A 26,235-nucleotide genomic window follows, 5' to 3' on the forward strand; every position below is an offset into this window, starting at 1 on the left:
TGGTTAAGTTCCAAAGATTGCACTGAGGACTAAGCTTAGCCCCTCCTTTGTAAAGGAATTGTAAGTGCCCTGAAAAAAATACTAATGAACATAACTCCTTTCATCATGTCAAATATACCATGTATGCAAAGCCAAGTATGTCTGTTCCTGCAAATTTAAAAATATTTTAGCCTTTAGTTATTAAAAAAAAAAACCATTACATCTATTAGTAACAAAAATATGCAAAATTTGAACATATCATAAAATCCTATGTTTTGCATCCTCATAACAAAAAAGATCCCCTCATTCAGTTATTCAAAGAGATTTTAGTTTCTTTATATCTAGTCACACTCAAATTAAAACCTTCAACCCTCATCCTCCAAAGATTCATTTCTAAACGTCTATAACATTAGTCACTACAGTTAAATTGATTCTCAGTTCTCCGAGGTATGAAAAATAAAATAATCTGTATACATAAGATGGACTTGAGAGAAAAAGATGAGTATCACATTTTTCATTAGACACTCTGCAAATTCTTCACTGATAACAAGTACATGGTTAACAACTTCAGTATGTTACAGAAATCTCAGATGGTTGCAGCAATGCAAAGATCTGGTACTAAATCATTAGGGTGATCAAGTGCTATTCACTTGTTTACCGTCTTTTCCTGTTTCTAAATCACAGCTTCACTATCTCCACACCTTCCAAGTATCAGGAGGATCTTGCTTTTGTCAGTGTGAACTGAGTGGTGTGAAACAGGAGGCAAGAGAGAGGGGGGATCTAATTTGAGAACCGCAGACTGTCTCATTTATCACATATACTTCCCCTGAGTCAATATGCCTCTAGAACTGAGAATAAATAATAGCAATCCCTTATATTGGGGAAAATCGATAAATCAAAGTGCTTTTGTGTTCCTTACTGTTGAGATTAGCCCTCATCAACACTGGGCAGTAAAAAGAGTATGATGAAAAAGAGTATGATGCCCTAATTTCACCTAATTCACACGAAAATCATACACATGCTTGTTTACAGAGCTGTGTAGATGGGGCTTAGCCCCAAGTCCTGGGTAGAAAACAGTGCCTCTGTGATGCCTATTCTAAAACTTATATAATATTACATGTGTGTGCACAGGCTTGTGCACCTTTGAGAGTTTTCTGATGCAGGATTATGCAGCTTGTTGTTGTTTCTCAGTCACCCAGTCATGTCCGACTCTTTGTAACCTGTGGACTTCAGCACACCAGGCTTCCCTGTCCCTCACCATCTCCCGAAGTTTGCCCAAGTTCATGTCCATTGCATCGGTGATGCCATCCAGCCATCTCATTCTCTGATGCCCTCTTCTCCTTCTGCCCTCAATCTTTCCCAGCATCAGGGTCTTTACCAATGAGTTGACTCTGCATCAGGTGACCACAGTATTGGAGCTTCAACTTCAGCTCCAGCATCAGTCCTTCCAGTGAATATTCAGGGTTGATCTCCCTTAAGATAGACTGGTTTGATCTCCTAGCTGTCCAAGGCACTTTCAGGAGTCTTCTCCAGCACCACAGTTTGAGGGCGTTAATTCTTTGGCTCTCTGCCTTCTTTACCATTCAGCTCTCACACCTGTACATGACCATGGGAAGACCGTGGCCTTAACTATACAGACCTTTGCTGGCAGAGTGATGTCTCTGCTTTTCAGCACACTGTGTAGGTTTGTCATAGCTTTCCCGCTAAGAAGCAACCGTCTTCTGATTTCAAGGCTGCAGTCACCGTCCGCAGTGGTTTTGGAGCCCAAGGAGAGGAAGTCTTTCACTACTTCCACCTTTTCCCCTGCTGTTTGCCATGAAGTAAGAGCCGGATGCCATGATCTTAATTTTTAATTTTTTTTTAATGCTTAGTTTTAAGCTGACTTTTTCACCCTCATCAAGATACAGGATTATGCAGCTTGGTGTTGTTGTTCAGTTGCCCTATCTGAGGTCCTGGGGGATCATGCTGGGACTCTGTACAGAAATCGCTGCTGTCTGAGGAATGGTTTACAAGCCTTCAGTATGAGTGGGATTGAGATTAGCAGAAAGTTAGGTGCAGATGACGCTCCAGCTGCAACCCATGGACTTCAGTGCCCAGGCTTCCCTGTCCCTCACCATCTCCCGAAGTTGGCCTCATCAAGACGCTCTTTAGTTCCTCTTTGGTTTCTGCCATTATCCATTAGAATGGTATGCAGCTTACTATAGTTTATTTATTTATTTATTTATTTTTTTTTCAGCACCCGGTATTCCCAGGCGGTCTCCCATCCAAGTACTAACCAGGCCTGACCCTGCTTAGCTTCCGAGATCAGACGAGATCGGGCGCGTTCAGGGTGGTATGGCCGTAGACCTTACTATAGTTTAAATGAGCCTCATAATACTTAACATTACATGTGTATGTGTATAAAAGTGAAGTCGCTCAGTCGTGTCTGACTCTTTGTGACCCGATAGACTGTAGCCTACCAGGCTCCTCTGTCCATGGGATTTTCCCGGCAATAGTACTGGAGTGTGTTGCCATTTCCTTCTCCAGGGGATCTTCCCAACCCAGAGCTTGAACCCGGGTCTCCTACATTGTAGACAGGTGCTTTACCGTCTGAGCCACCAGGGAAGTGTATATGTATACATATTTTTTTCCTTTCCACTCTAACAGTGTTGCTAAATCTGAATGCAGTGTGTGTTCCTGAGAGTGATGGGTGGATGGAGTGGAGACCACAGGGTGTGAGAGGCGCTGAGGACCTTGGAGGTGGCTGGTCACTCAAGGACAGCAGAGGTTGTCTCTGTGAGCCACAGTGGAGCAGAGTCCTGCCTAGGCAGCTGGGGTGCCAGGCGGGCTGTCCGGAGGAGGCAGACAGAGACCAGGAGAGAGACTGGGTGAACAGCATAAGCCTCAGGGGAGGTGAAATCCACCTGCCTCTTCCATATCTTTTATGAAGACCAGGTAACATCTACATCTCAGCTCTGATCCTCCACATTCACAAAGCATCAGGAATGCAGCAGGAAGGGGCTGAATACTGGTTGGTGTTGTGAAATGCAAGGATCTTCTGCCATATCAATAAACAAGAAATGCCACCACCATCGGTGATTTCTGGCCTCCAAATGTGAATAAGCCTCCCCAAACTGCGATCCAGTGTAAGCTGTCACACTCCATGTGCTTGCCGAGGAGCTGGGGGAATGCAGGAAGAGACGTGACCAAGGAAACTGGATTGGCCCCAGACAGCCGAGGTGCACACAAAAGGCATGCATTCAGGCAGCCCCGAGGCTTGCATCTTCTCATGCACAGAACACTGAGTTCCTTAACTTGCTACCCAGTCTTTGATGTTCAGACTGCCTGCTCCCTTTGCTGCAGACTTGTGTATAGCCTGACTCCCCTGCCCACCTCCTTGGAGCAGTTTTCTCAGCGTTTCTGAGATGCTGCCTCCTGGGCTGGAGTCCTAAACATTCTCACCCAATAAAATAACACTCTACTTTCAGGTTGTGACTAAATTTTTTTAGTTGTCAGTGTATAAATGAAAGAATACACAAATGAATGAATGAGTGGTCAGTTCATTAATTCCTAGTTATTACACCAATGTGATCACACACATTATGAAACTAAGGGTGACCTCTATTCTGGACAGAGTGGTCAGATGCTTAACCGCAATATTTGTCACAGTGACTCATTTTTTATGCTGTCCTCACTGACTCAGCTTATTTCTGAATGATGTTGTGATAATTCAGTCTATAAAATTTAGGAGCACTTCCTTCTCATTAAAGCAAGAAAGCGTAACTCTGCCCAAAGCATCATGTGTGACACAGAGTTACATCTGAGGTCCTGGGGGAATCATGCTGGGACTCCGCACAGAAATCGCTGCTGTCTGAGGAATGGTTTATGAGCCTTCAGTATGAGTGGGATCGGGACTAGCAGAAAGGTAGGTGCAGATGACGCTCTGGCTGGTTGTATAGAAAAGGGCTCCTCTCTCTCTCATGCTGCTGCTGCTGCTAAGTCACTTCAGTCGTGTCCGACTCTGTGTGACCCCATAGACGGCAGCCCAGCAGGCTCCCCTGTCCCTGGAATTCTCCAGGCAAGAACACTGGAGTGGGTTGCCATTTCCTTCTCCAATGCATGAAAGTGAAAAGTGAAAGTGAAGTCGCTCAGTCGTGTCCGACTCTTAGCGATCCCATGGACTGCAGCCTACCAGGCTCCTCTGTCCATGGGAGTTTCCAGGCAAGAGTACTGGAGTGGGGTGCCATTGCCTTCTCCTCTCTCTCTCATGGTAAGTATGAAACACACCCTCAAACACACCCTCAAGGAAAAGAACCCTTTGTGCACTGTTGGTGGGAATGTTAACTGGTGCAGTCACCATGGAAAACAGTGTGGAGGTTCCTGAAAACACTGAAACTACCACATGATCAAGCAATCCCACAGCTACACACACTCACATACATACATACACACATACACAGGACTATTATTCACCCATGAAAAAGAAGGGAATCCTGTCATTTGCCACAAGATGGATGGACCTTGAGGGCAGTGTGCTGAGATGTCAGAAGGAGAAAGACAAATACTGTATGATATCATATATTTGGAATCTGGAAAGGCTGAATTCACAGAATCAGAGGCTGGAATGGTGATTCCTAGGGGCCAGTGCTGTTGGGGGGGTGGGATGGAGAGATGCTGGTCAGAGGGCACAGATCTCTAGCTACAGATGAGTAAGTGCTGTGGTCCAGTGCACAGCAAGATGGCTGTAGGTGACTGCACTGTGTATCTGCAGGTTGCTCAGAGAGTAGCCCTTCACTGTTTTCACCACCAAAAACAGCGGTAAGCGATGTGAGGTGAACAAAAGCTAAGGTGGTGATCATTCTGTTCAGTCCATAAATGTATCAAATCAACATGTTGTACACCTTAAACTTACACAATGCTATGTGTCAATTATTTTTATTATTTTTTAAATTCGAGGTATAGCTGATTTACAATATTAGTTTGGAGCATACAACACAGCAATCTGATATATTTTTTTAATTATACTTGAGTTAACACTATTACAAAACAATGACTATATTTCCCTGTACAGTATAACTTTGTGGCTTATCTATTTTATACATACTAGTCTGTGCCTCTTAATCCCATACCCCTGTCTTGCCTCTCCCTCTTTCCCTTTCCCCACTGGTAACCACTAGCTTGTTCTCTCTATCTATGAGTCTGCTTTTTTAAAATATTCACTAGTCTGCTTTATTTTTCAGATTGCAGAATCTAACTTATATGCAATAAGTCAATTATATTTCAATAAAACTGGACAGGGGGAAAGACATGACCCCAAGAACAGGAGAAGTGTCATTCAGGTGTCCTGTTTCTCTCTGTTCCTCTTCCTATCAATCTTGGTGGCATTTGACAAAACTAACCACAGCTAAAAGGGCTTCCCTGATGGCTTAGTTGGTAAAGAATCTGTCTGTAATGTAGGAGACCCAGTTTTGACCCCTGGTTTGCAAAGGTCCCCTGGAGAAGGAAATGGCAAACCATTCCAGTATTCTTGCTGGGGAAACCCCATGATAAAAAGCCTGGCGGGCTGCAGCCCATGGGGCCTCAAAGAGTTGGACATGACTTAGCCACTAAACCACCACCAACCACAGCTAAAACCCCAGCACTCTGTGGAATCCAGAATTTAGAATTTCAGTTAAGCCAGCATCTTAGTCTCAGTAATTCAATGAACAACCATTCTACCTCTGTCGTGAGCTAGGCCTGGTATCAAAGGTGGACAAAACTCTTTGGCCTCATTTACAATCTACGTGTGCATGTGGCCAAAGACAAGAATGTGTGGTCAACGTTCCAAGGACCCCACGAGTCCTGAGAAAGCAGAGAGGGTGGGTGGCCGTCTGGTGGCACCTGCCGTGTACTGTCTGCAGGTAGACAGGAGGCGCAGGAGCCCAGGGTTTATGACCGACTCATTCCTATAAAACAACCCTACTCTGCTCGGCAACTGGCAGCCCCAAGGGCCTCTCTTGCTATAAACAACAAATGATTTTTTAAAATGAAAATGTACCTATTAAATTATCTTCCAATAAAGTAAATTAGGGAGGGATGTCGTGTAGTTACGGCCACTATTTACAGGAAATCCATCTTGGGACTCCGAGGAAGCGAGATCACCCTGGAGCCCGTCTTCCCTGGGGTGGGAGGGCCTGGAAGTCTGACCGCTGGAGGCTCAGCCGCCGTTTATTTAACCCCCCAGAGTAAAGGTCACTCCTGTGAACTGAACTCCATTTTCTTGCATTTTATGCATGATTAAATGGTAATTAAGCTTTAATGAAAAGTGTTAGGCTGATTACAAGTAACATAATTGCACTCGTCAGTTCTTGTCCTCATGCGTTACATGCTGTGTGGAGCTGGCGGGACAATGGACCTTGAGCGGGCTTGAATACCTTGTGAGCACTGGTAGTTCTCCTTTCTAGGGGAGGGGTGCTCTTCTATAGCACAGGGCAGGTAAAGTGCACGGCAGGGAGGCGTGCTGTGCAGCTGCTCCATCAGCGGCCCGTCGAACCTGCACATGGACGTGCAGCACTGTGGTTAAGGGTCACCACCAATAACCAGTCGTTCCTCGCCCAAGGTTGCCTTAACGCTGGGAAGAATGATCATTTTTATAAAATAAAATAAGGAAATTTAACAAATCAGAGGTTAAACTATGTTCATTTAAAGTGGGTATTAATCTTTATAAAATGAAAATGGACTGCTTGGTTTCTACCTGGTATCAAAATAATTAGGTAAAGATAAATGTATAAAGAATTATAAAACTTAAAAAGGTCAACAAAGATGCATACGAAGGCAATGGCACCCCACTCCAGTACTCTTGCCTGGAAAATCCCATGGACAGAGGAGCCTGGTGGGCTGCAGTCCATGGGGTCGCTAAGAGTCGGACACAACTGAGCAACTTTACTTACACTTTTTCACTTTCATGCATTGGAGAAGGAAATAGCAACCCACTCCAGTGTTCTTGCCTGGAGAATCCCAGGGATGGGGGAGCCTGGTGGGCTGCCATCTATGGGGTCGCACAGAGTCGGACACGACTGAAGCGACTTAGCAGCAGCAGCAGCAATGTTTTTTAGCAGTAAAAATGGTCTATCCTGACCACTTCTACTGATAACAGATATTATATAAGGACTATTTATCTTAAATACTAACATTGGGATAGAAGATAACTCAGGGGTGGAAGAATCTTTATTATTAAAATTAGCATTCAAACATTTATTATTAAAGGCTTTTCTATTAACATCTTTGAATGAAGCTGATGTCAGTATTAAAACACAACCTTTTCAGAAGATCAGTAGATGATATGGTTCTTGTCACACAATCAAAATCATCCTAGTATTTTTAAGATTTGCATCACTAGAAAGGTTTCAAGTATATTCAGTTAGAAAACACTTTGTAACCACTGACTATATATCATGTTCTGGACATTCTGCCCTCCAGGAACTTAGTCTCATCATTCAGTCCAGGCAATTGTCTCAGTCATGTCTGATTCTTTGTGACCCATGGACTGTAGCTCACTAGGCTCCTCTATTCAAGGAATTCTCCAGGCATGAATACTTGAGTTTCATTCCTTTTCCAGGGAATCTTCCCAATCCAGGGATCGAAACTGGGTCTCCCGCATTGCAGGCAGATTCTTTACCATTTGAGCCACCAGGGAAGCCCAACCTTAGTCTTTTAGATTGCAAATAAGATGCTCACACACGATGGGGCACACACTGTATCAGAAACATGAGCATTGCATTTGGGGACTGCGTGTGACAATGCGATTAATTCTGATTAAGAGGCCTTAAAATATATTCTGTCCATGTGTGGATTCATTGAGCAAGCAAAGAGGAAAAGCATGCATAGAGGAAAATATTAGGTAAAGATATATGTATAAAGAATTATAAAGCTTAAAAGTTCAACAAAGATGCATACATGTTAGTAGATCTGTCTAATAACAGATATGTCCATTTACTCTGATGTAAAATGGACATATACCAAACATGTGCCTACCAAGCAGGGCTGGCCTCCTGCTGGCATGGATGCCACAGGAGGTTGATAGGGTTGGGGGGCAGTGATTGTGGATGAAAACTGAAAACATACAGAAGGGTTTTGCAGAAGTTTGCATACAAGCTTTGATAGCTGTTATTTCTGGCAAGAAGGAGAACCAGAACTCTCTCTGGCTGAGATGGGAAGACAGTGGAGAGTTCTGGCCAGAAGCAAGTTGCCTCATTAAGACCCAGCCTGGGACCTCCCTGGTGGTCCAATGATTAAGAATCCACCTTGAAATGCAGGGGGCACAGGTTTGATCCCAGGTCTGGGAACTAAGACCCCACAAGCTACAGAGTAACTAAGTCTGCATGCCATAACTACTGAGCCTGCACGCCACAACCAGAGAGTCCATGTGCCACAACGAAAGATTCCTCGTGATGCAACGAAGATCCCATGTCTCATAACTAAGACCCAATACAGTCAAATAAATAAAGAAGCCGATATATTTTTTAAAAGACCTATCCTGGCTCCTTTGATCAGGAAACACTTATCCAAGAGTGGAGAGAAGCCCATCAGTAATCTGTGGAGGCTCAGTCCAGGCCAAAAGGACTCAGACCAAGGGGACATGTGTACAGTGGAGAGAACTGGCTGGATCTGGGACTTTGAATATGGGCCCTACTGAAAGTGATGCTGGAGTATATGGGGGGCAGAAGATGAAGGGGTTTATGAAAAAATGACTTCAAAGGCTCTCTCATGAGAAACTCTCAGAATGGAGCTAGCATTCACCGAGATGGGAAAGGCTTGGAGAAAACCAGGTTTGGGAGTGGAGAGAACTGGAATGTGGTCACGTTTCATGTGCTAAGTCACCTGTTTCTGTCTCCATGTGAAACCGGAGGGAGATCCCAGAGGCAGTTGAGGACCCTGGGGAGGGCTCAGGAGGCTGGCTGGTAAAGCCCAAGGAGAGACTACTGACAGAAGAGAGCGACACAAGGATGTTCCTCATGGCATCCAGCCTTCACAGCTTGGGGAAGGAAAGATGAGAGCCAGGGAAAAGACTCTAATGGGGTGGCCACTGGAAGAAGGAGGACCAGGAGAGGGTGGGGATACGGAAGACAGCTGAAGAAGGTGTCTTAATAACAGACAAGCAGTCAAATTAAAAAGCCCCAGTCAGGTATGGGATTCTGTGACTGAAAAGGAGAGCAACACTGATGTTAAATTCTCCTGTTTTAAGTTTATTGAGGAAAATCTGATAATTCAAATGTCTGAGAAAACTATTCAGATAAGCTTCTCCCTTCAATGACTAAGTTACACCTACAATGCAGAGCTCACACGGTATTGGCATACTATCAAGTTAGAATGGTTTACCAAGAAAACTAATTTAAGACTATTGAATAAATGTCATTTTCGTTTTGCAACAAAGGTCATACTTGAAGTATCAATTATTTGAGGAAAATATTTAAGTTCCACTATTTTTTAAAATTTTATTTTGAAATCATGAAAGTGAAACTGTTAGTTGCTCAGTCATGTCCAACTCTTTGTGACCCATGGACCATAGCCCACCAGGCTCCTTTGTCCCTGGAATTCTCCAGGCAAGAATAGTGGAGTGGATTGCCATGCCCTCCTCCAGGGGATCTTCCCAACCCAGGGATCAAACCTGGGTTTCCCACATTGCAGCCAGATTCTTTACCACCTGAGTTACAAGGGAAGCCCCTTTGAAATCACAGATTAGTGCCAGTACTTCACAGTCTAACGTTAGCTTGTATTAGGAATGGCAGCATTATCTAACTTACATATAAAGTACCTCTTCTTTTTATGTTTCAGGATTATTAAGACAAATAAATGGGCTTTTCCCAGCTTCTACCTACAGAAGAGCAGCAAGCCTTCTTGGGCTCGAGGGATAGGCTCTTTCACATTTTTCAAGGGGATTCAAGCCTTTGTTTTAGAAAGGCTCCAGCCTGATTTAGTTTTATAGTTGGATTCCCCAATGGGGAAAAAATGGCTCAGAAACTGCACAAGTGGAAAGCGATACTTTTGGTCATGGGTACAAAGAGGTTGACCAGATATCCCAGCTTGATGCTGAAGGGGGTTCCTGGGACATGGGGATGTCAGTTTCATGGGTTTGACAATGTTCCTTTGGGAACTCTATCATTGAAAATCCAAAATGAAAGATATGACACACTTCCAGGGGAGAGAAGGTTTCCTTACAAATGTTGGATTTGGAAAAGCCCAAGTAGAAGTGTAGTTACTAGGTGAATAGAAACCTGGAAAGGAACTGTATGGATACAGCTTCTTGAGAAGAACAGTGAGCGCTGACTGAGGGAATCTGAAAGGGAGATATATTACAGCCTGACACCACTCTCCTCCCCGCACCTCTTGTCTCCTGCCCGAGATCTTCACTGGAGGAACCAGCTAAAAGGCACTAAGCTCATCCACACATGTCCACCACTAGGATTGAGAAGCCTGAGACATGGCAGAGAGTAGATCTGAGCAGACGAAGGGAAAGTGTGCTGGGCTGTGTGCTGTGCTAAGTCGCTTTAGTCTGACTTTAGCCCGCCAGGTTCCTCTGTCCATGGTATCCTCCAGGCAAGAATACTGGAGTGGGTTGCCATGTCCAGCTCCAGGGGATCTTCCTGACCCGGGGACTGAACCAGCATCTCCTGCGGCTCCTGCATTGTAGGTGGATTCTTTACTACTGGCCACTGGGGAAGCCCCAGAGGTCAAGATACAAACCCAAATTTTCAGCATCACAATTCAATCCAAGTTTTTCTAAATAATGCCAAGCAACGTTTTTATATCTTGCAATTTTTCCTTCGCATAGAGTTTTAAAGACCTCGTAGAAACTCATTCACAAAAATACCTCAGAGTCAACATTATATTTTCACTCTTAAAATGGTATTTCCCTATATCAAATGTTCCTGGAGAAGGGCACAGCAACTCACTCCAGTATTCTTGCCTGGAGAATCCCACGGACAGAGGAGCTTGGTGGGCTACCATCCACAGGGTCACAAAGAGTCAGACATGACTCAAGTGACTGAGCACGCATGCATGCACACATACAAAATGCTACGTTAAACCATAAATGCCAATATTTAACCATTTTTTTTAATCTGCAAAAATGACAATTTCATATTGTTCAAACTAGAACACTTGGAAAACCAAAGTTCAGTTAAGCAAGTTTCATTTTTGTAGGAACTTTAACGGATGTGTTCATGTTTATCACTTCCTAAGTATATTAATTAAATATATTATTTGCATAATTACAAATATAGGATATAAATGTCTATGCTCTCAAATAACTATAATAAAAGACACTCCTTTGTCTTTAACCCAAACTAGGAGATGTCTTTTTAAAAGAGAATATAATGAAGAATGTAAAAAAATAAATGATTTCTTTGTTCCGTCACTTGAAATTTTAAAACGGAAGATTTTAAAAGGTCAGAAATAAAAGAACATTCTCTTACCAGATAATCCTGAAATCACACTCTTTGGTATTTATGCAAAGAGTTAAAAACTTATGTTCATACAGAAACCTACATGCAAATGTTTATAGCAGCTATATTCATAATCACCAAAAATTGGAAGCAATCAACAGTTCCTTCATTAGGTGAATGGATAAACAGTGATACATCCAGACAACGGGATATTATTCAGCACTGAAAAGAAATGAGCCATCAAGCTAAGGGAAGGCCTTCAGTTCAGTTCAGTTCAGTTGCTCAGTCATGTCTGAGTCTTTGTGACCCCATGAATCGCAGCACACCAGGCCTCCCTGTCCATCACCAACTCCTGGAGTTTACCCAAACTCATGTCCATCAAGTCGGTGATGCCATCCAGCCATCTCATCCTATGTCGCCCCCTTTTTCTCCTGACCCCAATCCTTCCCAGCATCAGGGTCTTTTCCAATGAGTCAACTCTTCACATCAGGTGGCCAAAGTACTGGAGTTTTAGCCTCAGCATCAGTCCTTCCAATGAACACCCAGGACTGATCTCCTTCAGAATGGACTGGTTGGATCTCCTTGCAGTCCAAGGGACTCTCAAGAGTCTTCTCCAACACCACAGTTCAAAAGCATCAATTCTTTGGCACTCAGCTTTCTTCACAGTCCAACTCTCGCATCCATACATGACCACTGGAAAAACCACGGCCTTGACTAGATGGACCTTTGTTGGCAAAGTAATGTCTCTGCTTTTGAATATGCTATCTAGGTTAGTCATAACTTTCCTTCCAAGGAGTAAGCGTCTTTTAATTTCATGGCTGCAGTCACCATCTGCAGTGATTTTGGAGCCCCCCAAAATAAAGTCTGACACTGTTTCCACTGTTTCCCCATCTATTTCCCATGAAGTGATGGGACCAGATGCCACGATCTTAGTTTTCTGAATGTTGAGCTTCAAGCCAACTTTTTCACTCTCCTCTTTCACTTTCATCAAGAGGCTTTTTAGTTCTTCACTTTCTGCCATAAGGGTGGTAGAGGGACTTTAAATGCACACTATTAACTGAAAGAAGCCAATGTGAAAAAGCTACATACTATATGATTCCAACTACCTGATACTAGAAAAGGCAAAATTATGGAGAAAGACAAACTATCACTGTTTGGCAGGGGTTATTTAGGATGGGGGAGGAATGAATGGGAAAAGCGCAGAGGATTTTTAGGGCAGTGAAACTGCTTTATATGAGACGGTAATGATGGATACATATTATTACACACTTGTCCAGACTCATAGAATGTGCAACACAAGAGTGAACACCATGTAAACCATGGCCTTGGAGTGATGACGTGTTAGTATGGGTTTATCAGCTGTAACACACGAACCATCTGGTGGGGATGTAGATAATAGGGGAGGCTGTGTATAGGCCGAGGCAGAATCTACATGGGAAATCTCTGCACCTTCCTCTCACATGTGCTGTGAACCTAAAACTGCGCTGAAAAAGTATATTATAAAAAGAAAAAAGCAAAAACGCAGCCAGGAGAGTACATAATGGGTAGGAGGGGAAAACATAACCTCATAACGGTACCGAAGGTTTTGTTGTCAAATAAGGACAGTACACCACACCTGCCGTGTACTCTCACCACCGTTTCTGAAGACAGCAGACAAAGAAAAAGAGCAAAAATTATATAATCTTGGAACAAAAACATTTTTATTCCCAATCCAGGATAACTGGAGCAAACTTACCTTGATATTTTTGCCATAAAGCAGTGAAATTTTTACCACATAGAGATTCTATTCCATGAACACGTGTTCACAAATTACTGCCTTGAAGCACAGCGAACCCAAGGTAAGAAATTGTGCAGACTTTAACCTCAATTTCATTACCAACCCCTTAAAACATAAAATTGACCTCAATCCATGTTCTAATATAAATCTTAAATGTGGCTCACAAGTGACCTGCCAAGAGATGAATCGACCCAGAATGTGTTTATGTGAAAATTCCGGTTGGTTTACGATGACAGCTGGCCTGGGAGCTACCACATTATACCACACTTCTACATGGTGCGGTTTGAAGGGTATTCACAGACTCCACTGCCACAAAATATCCCCACCCCTTCCGTCTGGAAATGATTCCTTAAAAATGTGCTGGACAGTGAAGGCGGGGACCGTCTTCAGGAGGTGAGCATTTAAAGCTGCAAATGTGAAGCTACTAAATCCTCGGAGGTGACTGTCCTACAGAAGCTGCTTGACACCTCAGCCCTAAGCAGGGAGAATGGCAGGGGAGCTGAGAGCAGACAGCTGAAGTAGACTGCCAACATCCAGACTTCGTGGCAGCGCCCATGGGGGTGAAGGAGCCTGGGCTAGATGTCAGGTGTGGGGAGGGGGCACCCAAGATAAACCTCACCTTCTGGTACAGACTCACACCTGTCTGGGGCCCAAGTTCAGATACTTACTGGTTAACTCAAATCTTTAAAGTATTTTCTTTCCACATAACTAAAGAGAGCATGGCCTTCCCTTGTAGCTCAGTTGGTAAGGAATGTGCTTGCAATATAGGAGACCTGGGTTCGATTCCTGGGTTGGGAAGATTCCCTGGAGGAGGGCATGACAACCCACTCAAATATTCTTGCCTGGAGAATCCCATGGACAGAGGAACCTGGTAGGCTACAGTCCATGGGGTCGCAAGAGTTGGACACAACATAGCGACTAAACCACCACCACCAAAGACAGCATCTGTCTATCACCATCTGAGAGTGGAGAGAATTTCCTAAGACAAACCGTTCTCTTGATAGGGGTTTTCAAATTTTTATATTTTGCTCAACAAAAGGTCCATCCTGTCGGGAGTAGGGGGAACCTTTAGACAGGAATGGGCCCTGTCGCCCTGGCAACCCCAGGAGGAGAGGACCGCGGAGGGAGGAGGGGCCGTTCACCTACTTGAGAACTGCACGGAGAAGCCGGACTTGCTGATGAAGAAGTCGCTGTCGAACTGCAGGGTGAGGGAGTTGAAGGTGCTGTGGATGTCCTCGGGCAGCGCCGAGCCGCTCCACTCCTTCAGCAGGATGGCGCTGTCCGCCGGGCCGTCCCACACCCGCAGGATGTCGTGGGCCAGCTCCGTGTCAAACACGATGAAGTGCAGGCTGCAAGGAGAACACGGCTGAAAGGGGGGCCGGCCGCGAGGGCGCCCGGTGCAGGACTCAGGGGCGCCCCAGCCCGTTCCCCCTCCCCAGCCCCACCCCGGCGCGCCGGTCCCTGTCTGCCGGTTCTGGGTGAGCCTGGAGCCTCAGCCGGCGGGCTCACGCGGCCCACCAGCAAACAGCCGAGCCCGCTGCTTCTGTCCGAGATGGACACAGTGAGGACACGCAGCTGTTGGCTGCACTGGGTGCTCAGGGATGAAACCAGGTCTTCGGAGACCGTCAGCTCTTTTCACGACTCAAAGGTCTTTTGGGCATGCTGACCAAAGATGGGTTTGACACAACTTTGTTCTAAGCTAATGGCAGATTGTGATGCCTGTGGTACCAGTGTCGTTCCCGAAACGCCCCACGAGGTGGCAGCACGCACACCAGGAGAGCCGCTGGCAGAGATGGTCACACCAGGAGGTCACTGTCTACCTGTATCTGAGCGATCTCAGTTTCCGGTATGTCTGCTTTTATACAGCCTATTTTCAGGAAAAATACATGATTTGAGATACCAACACAAAAGCGGAATTGTGTAGTATAAACTCCTTTTTTTCCTAATATTTTATCATACTTCTATCAGATTTACAGATATTTTTTCAGAGTAACTTAAAAAATCTCTATGTCAGAGGAAGCCACGGAGGTGTACTTCTATCTATGGCAATTCAAATGGATGAAAGAGTTTAATATCAACAAAAATCCATATTTCCTGAATGCTTTTATCCTCTTCCACTTACTGCTAATTGCATGAAATTTTAAGAAAGATAAAATCACAATAAGTATTATACAAAAAATTGTGCACAAATACTACTTACTTACTTTGTGCATATTATATACTCAGGGAAGATAGCTAACCCTGAATAAAGTATAAAGCATGTAGTATATTTTTAAATGTTCAATTTAAAATATCTTTAAATAGAGGAAAGCACAGAATATAGTAGACACTTGGATACCCACATCATTTTAACATTTTGCCCTATTTGCTTCAGATGTTTTTTTTTTTTTTAATCTATGCTAATAACACAGTCTTACTCTCCCTCCTCTCCACTTACTCATTGTTTTTCCTCTCACTCCCACCTCCTGAAATCACGATGGTTTCTTCTCATTTATATTTTCATGATTTTCATATGCATATATGTGTATACATATCTCCAAAAATATATAGTACTATTTTGTCTGTTTAACAATAATTACATAATAGATGTAATTTTGGCATGTATGTGCTTGTCTCATGTTCAAGTTGCTTTTTTTTTTTTTTTAGCTTTTATGTGTAGCTTTGTTTGTTTCTGTATGTGATCACTCTGCATAGCTCGTGGAATCTTAGTTCCCTGACCAGGGATCAAACCTGGGCCGTCAGCAGTGAAAGTGCAGAGTCTTTACCACTGGACTGCCAGGGAATTCTCTCAAGTTGCTTTTTACATTGAGGATTAGGTGAAATTCCTCTAAACTAGAGATGTAGACTTTGGTAACTTACTTCAGAAGCAGAATAAATGCTTCACGTGTCTAGGTCTCTACTGAGACTGAGATAGTCACTCTCTATATTTTATGGTGATAAATGGTGCTCATCCTTGGATCTCTCTAGGCTCAGAAAGAGAAATGGCAAAGTTGTTCTCCCTGTGACTATGGCTACGTACAGTCTCACAATAAACTACAAAGGGCTCCGTGTTGTCACGTCTTTATACCTGATGACATCAGCCTATAATAGTTGTAAAAAGAGAAAATCTGACGGTCATGGGAAGGTCTCTTGTTTAAATGACATCTCCCTGAATATTTGTGAGGTTGAACATACTATTGTGAGTCTAAGCCAAACCCCCTTCAGTATACCCTTCAGTTCAACAATTCAAGGGCACCGACTCTTGAGCACCGACTATTATCAGGCACTCTTCTAGGAATTTTGGATATATCAGTGAACTAAAGGAAAAACCCTGCCTTCATGGAGCTTGCACAGTTGGTAATGGCAAGAGATGAGCAAAAAAACCCAGAAACTGTAAAAAATAAGAAAGTCTCATGTTCGTAGGTGGTAAATGTCACTGAGAAAAGAAAAAACAAAAGCAGAGCAGAATAAGCAGCATCAGCCTTGACAGGATTGAAGGGTGGGGAGGAGACTTAGGAATCAAATGACATGGCTGGATAACCCATGTATTTAAGAATTAAATGAGATGGCTGATAACCCATATTGGTGAGGAGAGCCTTGAGTAGAGACTTGAAGGAGATGAGAGGTTTGTTATATTTGATGAGAATCTTCCTGAACTAGGGATCAAACCCAGCCTCCTGCATTGCAGGCAGATTCTTTACTATCTGAGCCACCAGGGAAGCCCCACATTTGATGAGAGGGCAGAGAGAACCCAGCAAAAGCCCAATACAGAGGGCACACCTTCAGCGTTTGAGACCATTCAGGCAGGCAGTGTAATGAGAAGAGAAAGGGCCTGTGGAAGAGGCACTAAGGCCAGAGAAATATGTGGGTGGTGGATGGGGGTATGAAAGGGTGAGGCCCAGGGCCTGGAAGCTTATTCTGCGGGTTCTGGCTCTCACCCTGGGTGATCCACCAGGGTGGTGTTTGTGGTGAAGCAGTCTCCCCACCTGTGATTTAGGAAAAAAAAAAAAAATCTACTCTGTGCTTGTGTTGACAACAAGCTCTCTAGGGAAAGGCAGAACCGAGAATCAGATGTGTGCTGCTTAGAGGAGTGGGCCGGGGAACATTGAGTGGCTGGCAGATTCTGGGCACAGTGTGATGGTGGGAAACACGGCTGTGGGAGGCCTGTGGGGTGAAGAGAGGATGCGAGGTCACTTGAGGGTTTGTGCATAAGGAACCAGAACCATGGGGAAGTCACAGCTGAGCGGGGGAGGGTGCAGGTACAGGGGTCGTGGTGTGGGAAGACCAGACGTTCTGGTTTGGGTCTGTGAATTCAGGATGCCCGCTGGACAGTGAGCAGCCAGCTGCTCATGCCAATCTGGAGCTTTGCAGGGAAATCTGGAAGGAAAGAGTAAACCTGTGTGTTCAGCAAATAAATGGCTTTAACCATGGGACTAGACGAGACCATCATAGGTCTTAGGGAGAGGGAAGAAGAGGCTCGAGACTGAATGATCCCATCACATCAGATTGGCCACTGCTGTGATGCATGCTGCATCTCTTAGTACTGTTTGTGTATGGTATTGTATTCTTGTGGAAAGATTTTATTACATACTCTTATCATTTTAAGAAAAATTCCCTGCTGCTCACTATGCCAGGAAGGTTTTTATCTAGTTATGCTGTTGATCATGAAAATGCATTCAATTCTATTAAACTACTTTTTCTAAACCTGTTTAGATGATCAGACAGGTCATTTTTCTTACTATATAAATAGGAGTAATTTTAGAGTTCAGCTCTTAATTTTTATTTCTGGCTCTTGTTTTTGATATGAAGGTTATTTTAGTCTTATTAAGTGGATGAGCTCATTTTTCTAGTTTTTTCTTTTGCCTGGAAGATTTTTCCAATATATTGACATAATATAATCTATTATTTTCTTCAATGTTGTAAAAATAATTTCTATTGTAGGAGTGTATTTCTATTCCATTTCTAATATTGGTTATTTAGGTTTCCTGTATTTATCTGAATATGTCTGTTATTTTTCTACTCAATGATACTTTTTTCAAGAATCAGTTTGTGGTTTTGGTAATTCTCTACATTGTTTTTTCCATTAATTTATTTTACTATGTTTGCTGCTTTTCCACTCTACTTTTTTGAATTTATTTTGATACTATGTTCTAAATTCCCTTATCTGGAAGCTTAACTTACTGATCTTCAAGTGATCTTCTTTTTCTAATACTTGCATTTAGGGCTGTAAATTTCACATTAATCTGTTAATCATGTGTCTTTTATTTTCAAAATGGAGAATGCATTTTGTTACTTTCTTACTATACTTCTCTATTTATATTACATTTTGATCAGGATGTGGAGTATAGAAGAAAGTGATTTTCTGTTTTATTGATTTTTATTGATTAGCTTTCTTCTAGTTTGTGATCATATCTGTACATATTTCATATTTACTTGAACAGAATGTGCAAATTCTACTTGAAGGCTGTATAACTCCTTTAAGTAAGTTCAGTAATTGCATGGTTCAAATCCTCTCTAACCTTACTGATGTGTTACCTGTTTGATTTATGAGTCATAAAGAATTATAAGAGGTGTGCTGTGCAATTTCCAGTGTCTCCAAATAATGTATTTACTTTGTTTGTATTAAACTATGTTCCTAGCTGGATACTAGTTTCTCCTAAGAGTCATATATGCCTGGTGAATATACATCAAATAGTATTTTGTGTGTTCACAGTAATTACATAGGCATTCCCTGGTGGTCTAGTGGTTAGGACACCAGGCTTTCACTGCCATAGCCAGGGTTCAGCCCTTGGTCAGGAAAATAAGATCCCACAAGCTGCAAGGAATAGCCAAAATAACTTGCAAAACTGGAACTCTTGTAAAGGGATGATAGGCAGTTTGAATATAGATTCCAGGTTGACAGTTTTATATATATAACTATCTGGTTCATGAAAAAGACTGCACTGCAGTTAAAGGAGAAACACTGGCTTATCAACAAATGGTCAATTGAACTGCACTGTGGACAAAAAAAATTCCTTGAGTCTTCTTCATAATACACAAAAATTAATTCCAGATGGAATGAAGACATGTAAATGTGGAAGATAAAATAAGTCTTCTTCAAAAATCCTAAGATAATGTTTTTATAATTTTGGAGAGGCAAGATTTCTTAAACTGGACACAAAAATGTTAAGATAAAAATTGATATAACTCAATTTGAATACAGATAAACACACTAGCCATGAAAGAAAAATGAGCCAAAATGAATTTGATTCATTGAAATGGAAAACTTGTCTTTAACAAAAGACATCATTATGAAACCAGAAAGACAGACCAGAGTATAAGAATATAGCTGCTGAATATAGAGTCAACAAAAGGTTGCATTCAGATGTATAAAAACTGTATACAAATCAATAAGTAAAAGACAGGTATTCCCATATGAAAAGAGATGGACAAAAGACTTCAACTGAAAATTCATAGAAGAGGATACTCAAGAGACCAATAAATATAAAAAAGTGATGGCCATGATCAATCATCAGGGAAAAGCAAATTAAAACAACTATGTACCTGCTAGAATGACTAAAACGAAAGACCATCAAGGCCAAGCACAGTGAAAGCAGAAGTACCTGGGAGGGACCCACACTGTGATGGGAGTGGGGAGGTGTGGCCACATCAGGAGATCATCTGGCAGCACCTACAACAGCTCAGTGCAGTGCATGCCCCAGAGAAAAGCACACACACAATCACCGCACAATACACGAAAGCACACTCAACACAACACCATCAACATACAGAATGAATGAATAAATCATGGTCTACTAATGCAATGGAATAATTTTCCTGTACCAATGGGAAGTACGGTGGAGGAAATCAAGACACACTGGAGAACTCGATTTTCATAAAGTTCAAAGTAAGGCAAAAACGCCTCTGAAGTTAAGATAGCCATTATCCTTAAGAATGAATGGAGCCTGAATGGAGCTCAAAGAGCACACCCTGGGCTCTGATCTGATTGCTGGCTCCACTGGGAGTTTTGATAAATAAGCCGTTCAGTTGTGATTGGGATAATCTTATGTGCCTACGATCCATGCTAATGAGAAGAAATAGACAAACACATGAAGATCCACCCTGGGGCTGTAAGTTTTGCCATTTGGGAAATACCATGCAAATTCACAAATGATATTGTGGTTCTTGTTTAGTAACTCAGTCATGTCTGACTCTTTGCGACCCCATGGACTGTAGCCCATCAGGCTTCTCTGTTCATGGAGTTCTCCAGGCAAGAATACTGGAGTGGGCTGCTATTTCCTTCTCCAGGGCATGTTCCTGACCCAGGGATTGAACCCCTGTCTCCTGTACTGGCAGGCAGATTCTTTATTACTGAGCCACCAGGGAAGTCCAACAATGATATAACAACATTTTAATATAGATAAAGAAATGGTCATTTTTCATTAAAAAATAATGAAAGTCAATATGCAGACATTATACTACTAGGTAGGGAAAGTTTAAAACCTGATTTTAAAAAGTACCATCCTAAAGAAACTACTATTTATTTCATTCAAGAAAAAAATACACTTTGCTGAACATTTAATTTTCAAGCACTTGGATTTTTCAAAAACTATATTTGATATTAATTTCTCATTTAAATGCTTTATTCTCTGCGATCACCCTCGTTGTTTTATTGAGGCTTTCATGGTTAAGTCAAGGATCTCTCCTAGTAAATGTCATATTGCACTTGAAAATATGTGGGTGATTTTCACATATCTTTTGATATTGATTTCTAACATAATTCCACAGAGATAAAGAGAACAGACTCTGTATGATTTCAACGCCTTTAGACCAGGAAATTTTTGCATCTTGTTTTATGTCCCTGTATGTGTTACAGTGTCTCCTGGTTTATAGTGTATGGGAACTTGAACAGAATTTGTATCCTGCTATTGTGTGAAAATTGTGTAAATCTTAGTTATGTTGAATTTGTTCATTGTGCTTTCCTGGTCTACTGTATCTTTCTACTTTTCTGTCTATTCATTCCATTAATTTTTGAGACTTTGGTAATGAAACTCCAACTAAAGATCTTAATTTATCTACTTAAAAATAATTGTAATATATAGTGGAACTGTTTGTAACTTTCCAAGTCTCCTGTAAAGGTGTTATCATATTTTCACAATTTAAAAAATAAGAAAAGAGAGAGAAAATACACTTTGCAATGCACAGTGTCACAAGCTTTAATACATGTGGAGAGAGCACCGGATGAACAAAGTGTCAGGTATGTTTATTCTGTTCAAGTTGCCTGGGAAGGGTCTTGTCAGGCAGAGAGAAATAGCTATGATAATCCAATAAGAGGATGAGACAGAAAGTGACTAAACAAATACATTCATGAACACACGAGGAGTGTGAAAATGCAAAAGTTACAACAAGTAAAATGATGTAAAGATTTTCTTTTCTACCAGATTGGCCAAGATAATGACACTTCATTCTGTTTCCATGAGAATGTGGAGACTCCACCTTTTTCATATGCTATTGGAGGCCATATCTTCTCTTTTTAAAAGCAATTTGGTAATGGCCATAAAGATTTAAATGTGCATAAACAGCAAGTATAGCTTTAGAAATTCATCATAGGAAGTACCCTCGAGGTGATATACTGGGAAGATGTTAGCATGGCTGATACCAGTGAAAAGCTGAAAACAATCTGAATATCCCAATAGGGTACAGTTTAAATAAATTATGGTGCATTCAGGCAATGGAATCTTCTTCCATGACTAAATAGAATGAGGTGGAATTACAAGTAAGGATATAAAACTTTGACCATGTTTATTGACTGAAGAAAATCTTCAGAATAATATTAAGGTATGATACTATTTTTCAAAAATAATTAAACAAGTAGACATTAATTAATTGTTTAAACAATTAAACATATATATATATATATATATATGTTTCCTTTAAGAAGTTACACAACTATACACCAAATTTTAAACTGATGTTATCTTTTGCATCTAGGATTATAGCAAACTACTTTCCAGGCTTTTTATCTTCCTGCCACAGTTTTCTAATATTTCAAAAATTGAGAAAATAAATAACTTTGAATATCATGAAGCTGAACTTGAGTTTATTCTGCACATAATGAGCAAAGTATGTATATTTTTAAAGTTGGCAAGTAATATGATCAGCTTTGTTTGCTAGAGCTATTTGTATTAAGACACATGATTCAATCATTTGACCCAGAAAGAATGTTTCTAAGAATTTATTCCAAGGTGTTAATTATCAATAGAAGCAAAGCTTTACTTGTGATGCTATTTGCCATATAATTACATGTAATACTGAAAACTAGAAATGATGAAAATTAGAAATGTTGTAAACAACCAGCAAGAGAAATAATATTTAATTGTGGTCACCCATACTGTAGCTTATGTAAAGGTTCATGTAAGGCAGGGTGGATTGGAGGGGAGTTTGGGGGAAAATGGATACATGTATATGCATGGTCACAAAGAGTCAGAAACAACTGAGCAACTGAGCTGAACTAAACTGATATGCATGGCTGAGTCCCTTCGCTGTTTACATGAAACTGTCACATTTTGTTAATTGGCTATACTCTAATACAGAATAAATAAAATTTTTAAATGTTCATATAAGACATATGTCAACATGGTAACAATGACGTCCAATATGGGGGAAATGCATGCCTTTTTAAAATGCTTTTGAAGATGTCTATACATTTATTTTTCAACCATATAAAACTAATATTATAATTAAAAAAATAAAACAGGTTCCTTAAGTGTGGGAGCAGTGGTTGGGAGAAAGCCAGGCAGGATGGTCGGATAACAGGCCCAGTGAATCATGGGGGTCTGGACAAGGGGGCTCCAGACATGGAATTACCGAGATGTGCAGCCACACAGGTATGGAAGGGAGCGAGGAGCCCTGATACTAAGAGGCTGGCCTGGATGTTTTGCTGTGTAGTGACAGCCCTACTTCAGAAGGAAGGGGTGGTGGGACAGACACTGAGTCCAGAGAAGAAAGCAGATTATTTTTAGATGAGATGATAAAAATAAAATTCTGGTTGACCTTTTAACTCGGTCCCCAAGGATGGGAAGAATCTAGAGGTGGGGCAACAGTCAGAAACTGCAAGGAGCACAGGTGGAAAGCAAGCCGTGATGACAAAGCTGGGATCAGAGACTCCCGCACACTTCATCTGTGCTGAGCATAACGTGCACGTGAGTCATCGGGCCAAACCCGTAGGGGACCAGACACCAAGTCCAGAGGGTGTTTCTGTCTGTCTAAGGAGCTTACACCTGCCGATTAGCCAAGGCATGCCTGAGAGCACGGAGAAGGCAATGGCAGCCCACTCCAGTACTCTTGCCTGGAAAATCCCATGGATGGAGGAGCCTGGTAGGCTGCAGTCCATGGGGTCGCTAAGAGTCGGACACGACTGAGCGACTTCACTTTCACTTTTCACTTTCATGCATTGGAGAAGAAAATGGCAACCCACTCCAGTGTTCTTGCCTGGAGAATCCCAGGGACGGGGGAGCCTGGTGAGCTGCCGTCTATGGGGTTGCATAGAGTCGGACACGACTGAAGCGACTTAGCAGCAGCAGCAGCAGCCTGAGAGCAGGAGGGGGTGAAGGGTGGATTTGGGAGACTGGGCAGGGAGAAGGTTAGAGTAAGAGCAGAGTAACAGCCCATGAAGTAGGAACCGGGCATCACGGATAGAAAACACACAAACAAGGGGAGAGCTGACAAGTTTTTGGCTCACGTGCAGCTCATTGTTTTTTTCTCAGAGCCTATTATGAACAGATATATCAATAAATTAATACCTGTTTTTTTTTTCAGTTGGGAGAATACTGGAGATTGGGGAGTGAAAAATAAGGATGAGCAGAACATATTATTATTGAAAATAAAAACCTCCACCTTTTGGAGGAAGACAAGCATTAACAAAGATCAGGAGTAAAGAGGCTTGGAGGAAATGATAGTAGTTATCCTGAAGGTGTGTCTGGAGGGTTTCTGTGAGGCATTTGTCTTTGGAACAGCAGCCATGCCAATCCCCCACACCTCAATTAACTATTTCTCCTAAACCCCATTCATTTGTGATTAGAATTTCACTTCCAGAGTTAATCACTTTTCAGTTCTTCCTACACTTTCATTTTCATTGGCCAGTTCCCTTTCTGATGATCCATTTTTGTAGTGTCAAGTGGGATTACTGGGAGACAAGGAAGAAATCCAAGGACATGATTTGCTGTCTGTGTTTGAACTAAGCGCAGATGCCTGGTGAGTGATCCTGCACTGGAAGGTACATGGCATGATCAGGTGTGTCTGTGGTTTATACTGAGACTGAAGGGCTAAGAGGAAGTCTGTGCTTCATGAAACCCTTCATGGCACATCTGCAAAGGTAACTAAATGTGAATGAACCCTTTTATTGCGGCACTGGCGTAGTTCCATGAAGCAAGGTGACTACAATTGCTTGTATCAGGATCTTGCACCTATGAGAGGTGCCTGCAGGGTTCTGCCCCCCACCCCCTGCAGGTGGCTGGTCTGGTTCCCTAAACCCTGAAGCTGCTTCCCTGGCTCCAGCTAAGGAGTGCTGGGGTCCAGCCTCACACACGGGGCAGACTTTGAAGTGCTACTGCTCTCTTTTCTTTGGAGGGCTGGAATTCTCTTGACTGCTATTTCCTCATGTTATCCACAAAAATAAATGGGATATCCCACTGTGGTCCTAAAAGAAAAGGAGCATTTGAGATGTTCTGATTCCTGTCCCCGAGCCTGTCGGTCATGTCATCAAAAAACTTGTGACTCATACTCCAGGCACATTTACCACAGCTTGACCTCAAACTCAGAGAAAAATGTCCAGTTAAGTGGAATCATTTTCTGAGTCTGTGTCTCACAGGGATCTTGAAAGTTGGTCAAAAATAATTTAAAATTATCCTAGATCTACAGACCAGATCTTTCCCCTAATTTCTATATAGCCCAGCACAGCCAAACCACAATCCACATTGTGCTTTCTTTAAAAGTTTGCACAGGAGCAGTTTTGACAGTCTTAATGCATGTTTAGTGGTGGTGGTTTAGTCGCTAAGTCATGTCTGGCTCTTGTGACCCCATGGACTGTAAGCCCACCAGGCTCCTCTGTCCATGGGATTCTCCAGGCAAGAATATTGGAGTGGGTTGCCATTTCCCTTCTCCAGGGGATCTTCCCGACCCAGGGATTGGACCTGGGTCTCCCACACTGGAGCTTTCCCGGTGGCTCAGCTGGTAAAGAATGCATGTTTGATAGGCCTCTAATGTTTTCAATACTGCATGAGCTATTTCTAATAGAATCCCCTGATGCTGGGAAAGATTGAAGGCAACAGAAGGGGGCAGCAGAGGATGAGATGGTTAGATAGCATCACAAATTCAATGGACATGAATTTGCGCAAACTCCGGGAGGTAGTGAAGGACATAGGAGCTTGTTGTGCTGTAGTTCATGGGGTCACAAAGAGTAGGACATGACTTAGTGACTGAACAACAACAGTGATAACAACAACTACATGTCCAAATGCAATTTTGTAAGAAAGAACAGAAATATTCTCAAAGTGAATTTTCCAGACAATTAGACTTGTGAAAAAGCAATTAAAGCCAAGGAACAATATAGACATATGATTATGCAAAACACTATCTTGATGCTGTTTGCGGGATGTGTTTACAATGCTGCTACCTATACTGTATAAATGACAGCTGTGCTCAGAATGAAAGGTACTGGGTCTCAGGCACATGTTTACACATAACTCTTCAAGTGCCTAAATTTACTGCAGTGTCTTATGATTAGACTTTTAATTAAATTTAGTTATGGAAACTGCTTTATAGGATGCGTGTGAAAATTATAAACGTCTTTTAGACCCAAGTGTCCTATAACAATAACTATTTTCGCGTCTTCTATTATCTTGAACAAAAAGTGATAGCAAAATACATCAGAAACCACTCTGCCCCCCCCCAAATAAAAATAAACACAGTAATAATTGGCATGAAATGTTGAACCAAGCCTTTCATAGTTTCTGAGATTTTGTTGCTTATTTATTCTTTAAGAGTGAAAAACATTGACATTTAACAAACCATAATAGAATGTATGGTAAGGCATTCCATTCATATTAAGAATTTTTAATA

At 42.1% G+C, this 26,235-nt stretch overlaps 1 protein-coding gene and 1 non-coding gene across 2 annotated transcripts in view; both read right to left on the bottom strand.

The window, feature by feature from the left end:
- CSMD1 (CUB and Sushi multiple domains 1) overlaps positions 1 to 26,235 on the bottom strand; it is a 2,072,278-nt gene that overhangs the window by 274,359 nt on the left and 1,771,684 nt on the right. The window contains exon 26 of the mRNA XM_061404066.1: positions 14,305 to 14,507. Coding sequence (XP_061260050.1) covers positions 14,305 to 14,507 — 203 coding nt within the window. The remainder of the gene's footprint in view (positions 1 to 14,304; positions 14,508 to 26,235) is intronic.
- LOC133240152 (5S ribosomal RNA) lies at positions 2,207 to 2,325 on the bottom strand. The gene has a single exon (XR_009734137.1). It is a non-coding gene; the product is annotated as a 5S ribosomal RNA (ribosomal RNA).

This window comes from Bos javanicus, chromosome 27 (genome assembly GCF_032452875.1).
Source record: "Bos javanicus breed banteng chromosome 27, ARS-OSU_banteng_1.0, whole genome shotgun sequence".
Taxonomy (NCBI): domain Eukaryota; kingdom Metazoa; phylum Chordata; class Mammalia; order Artiodactyla; family Bovidae; genus Bos; species Bos javanicus.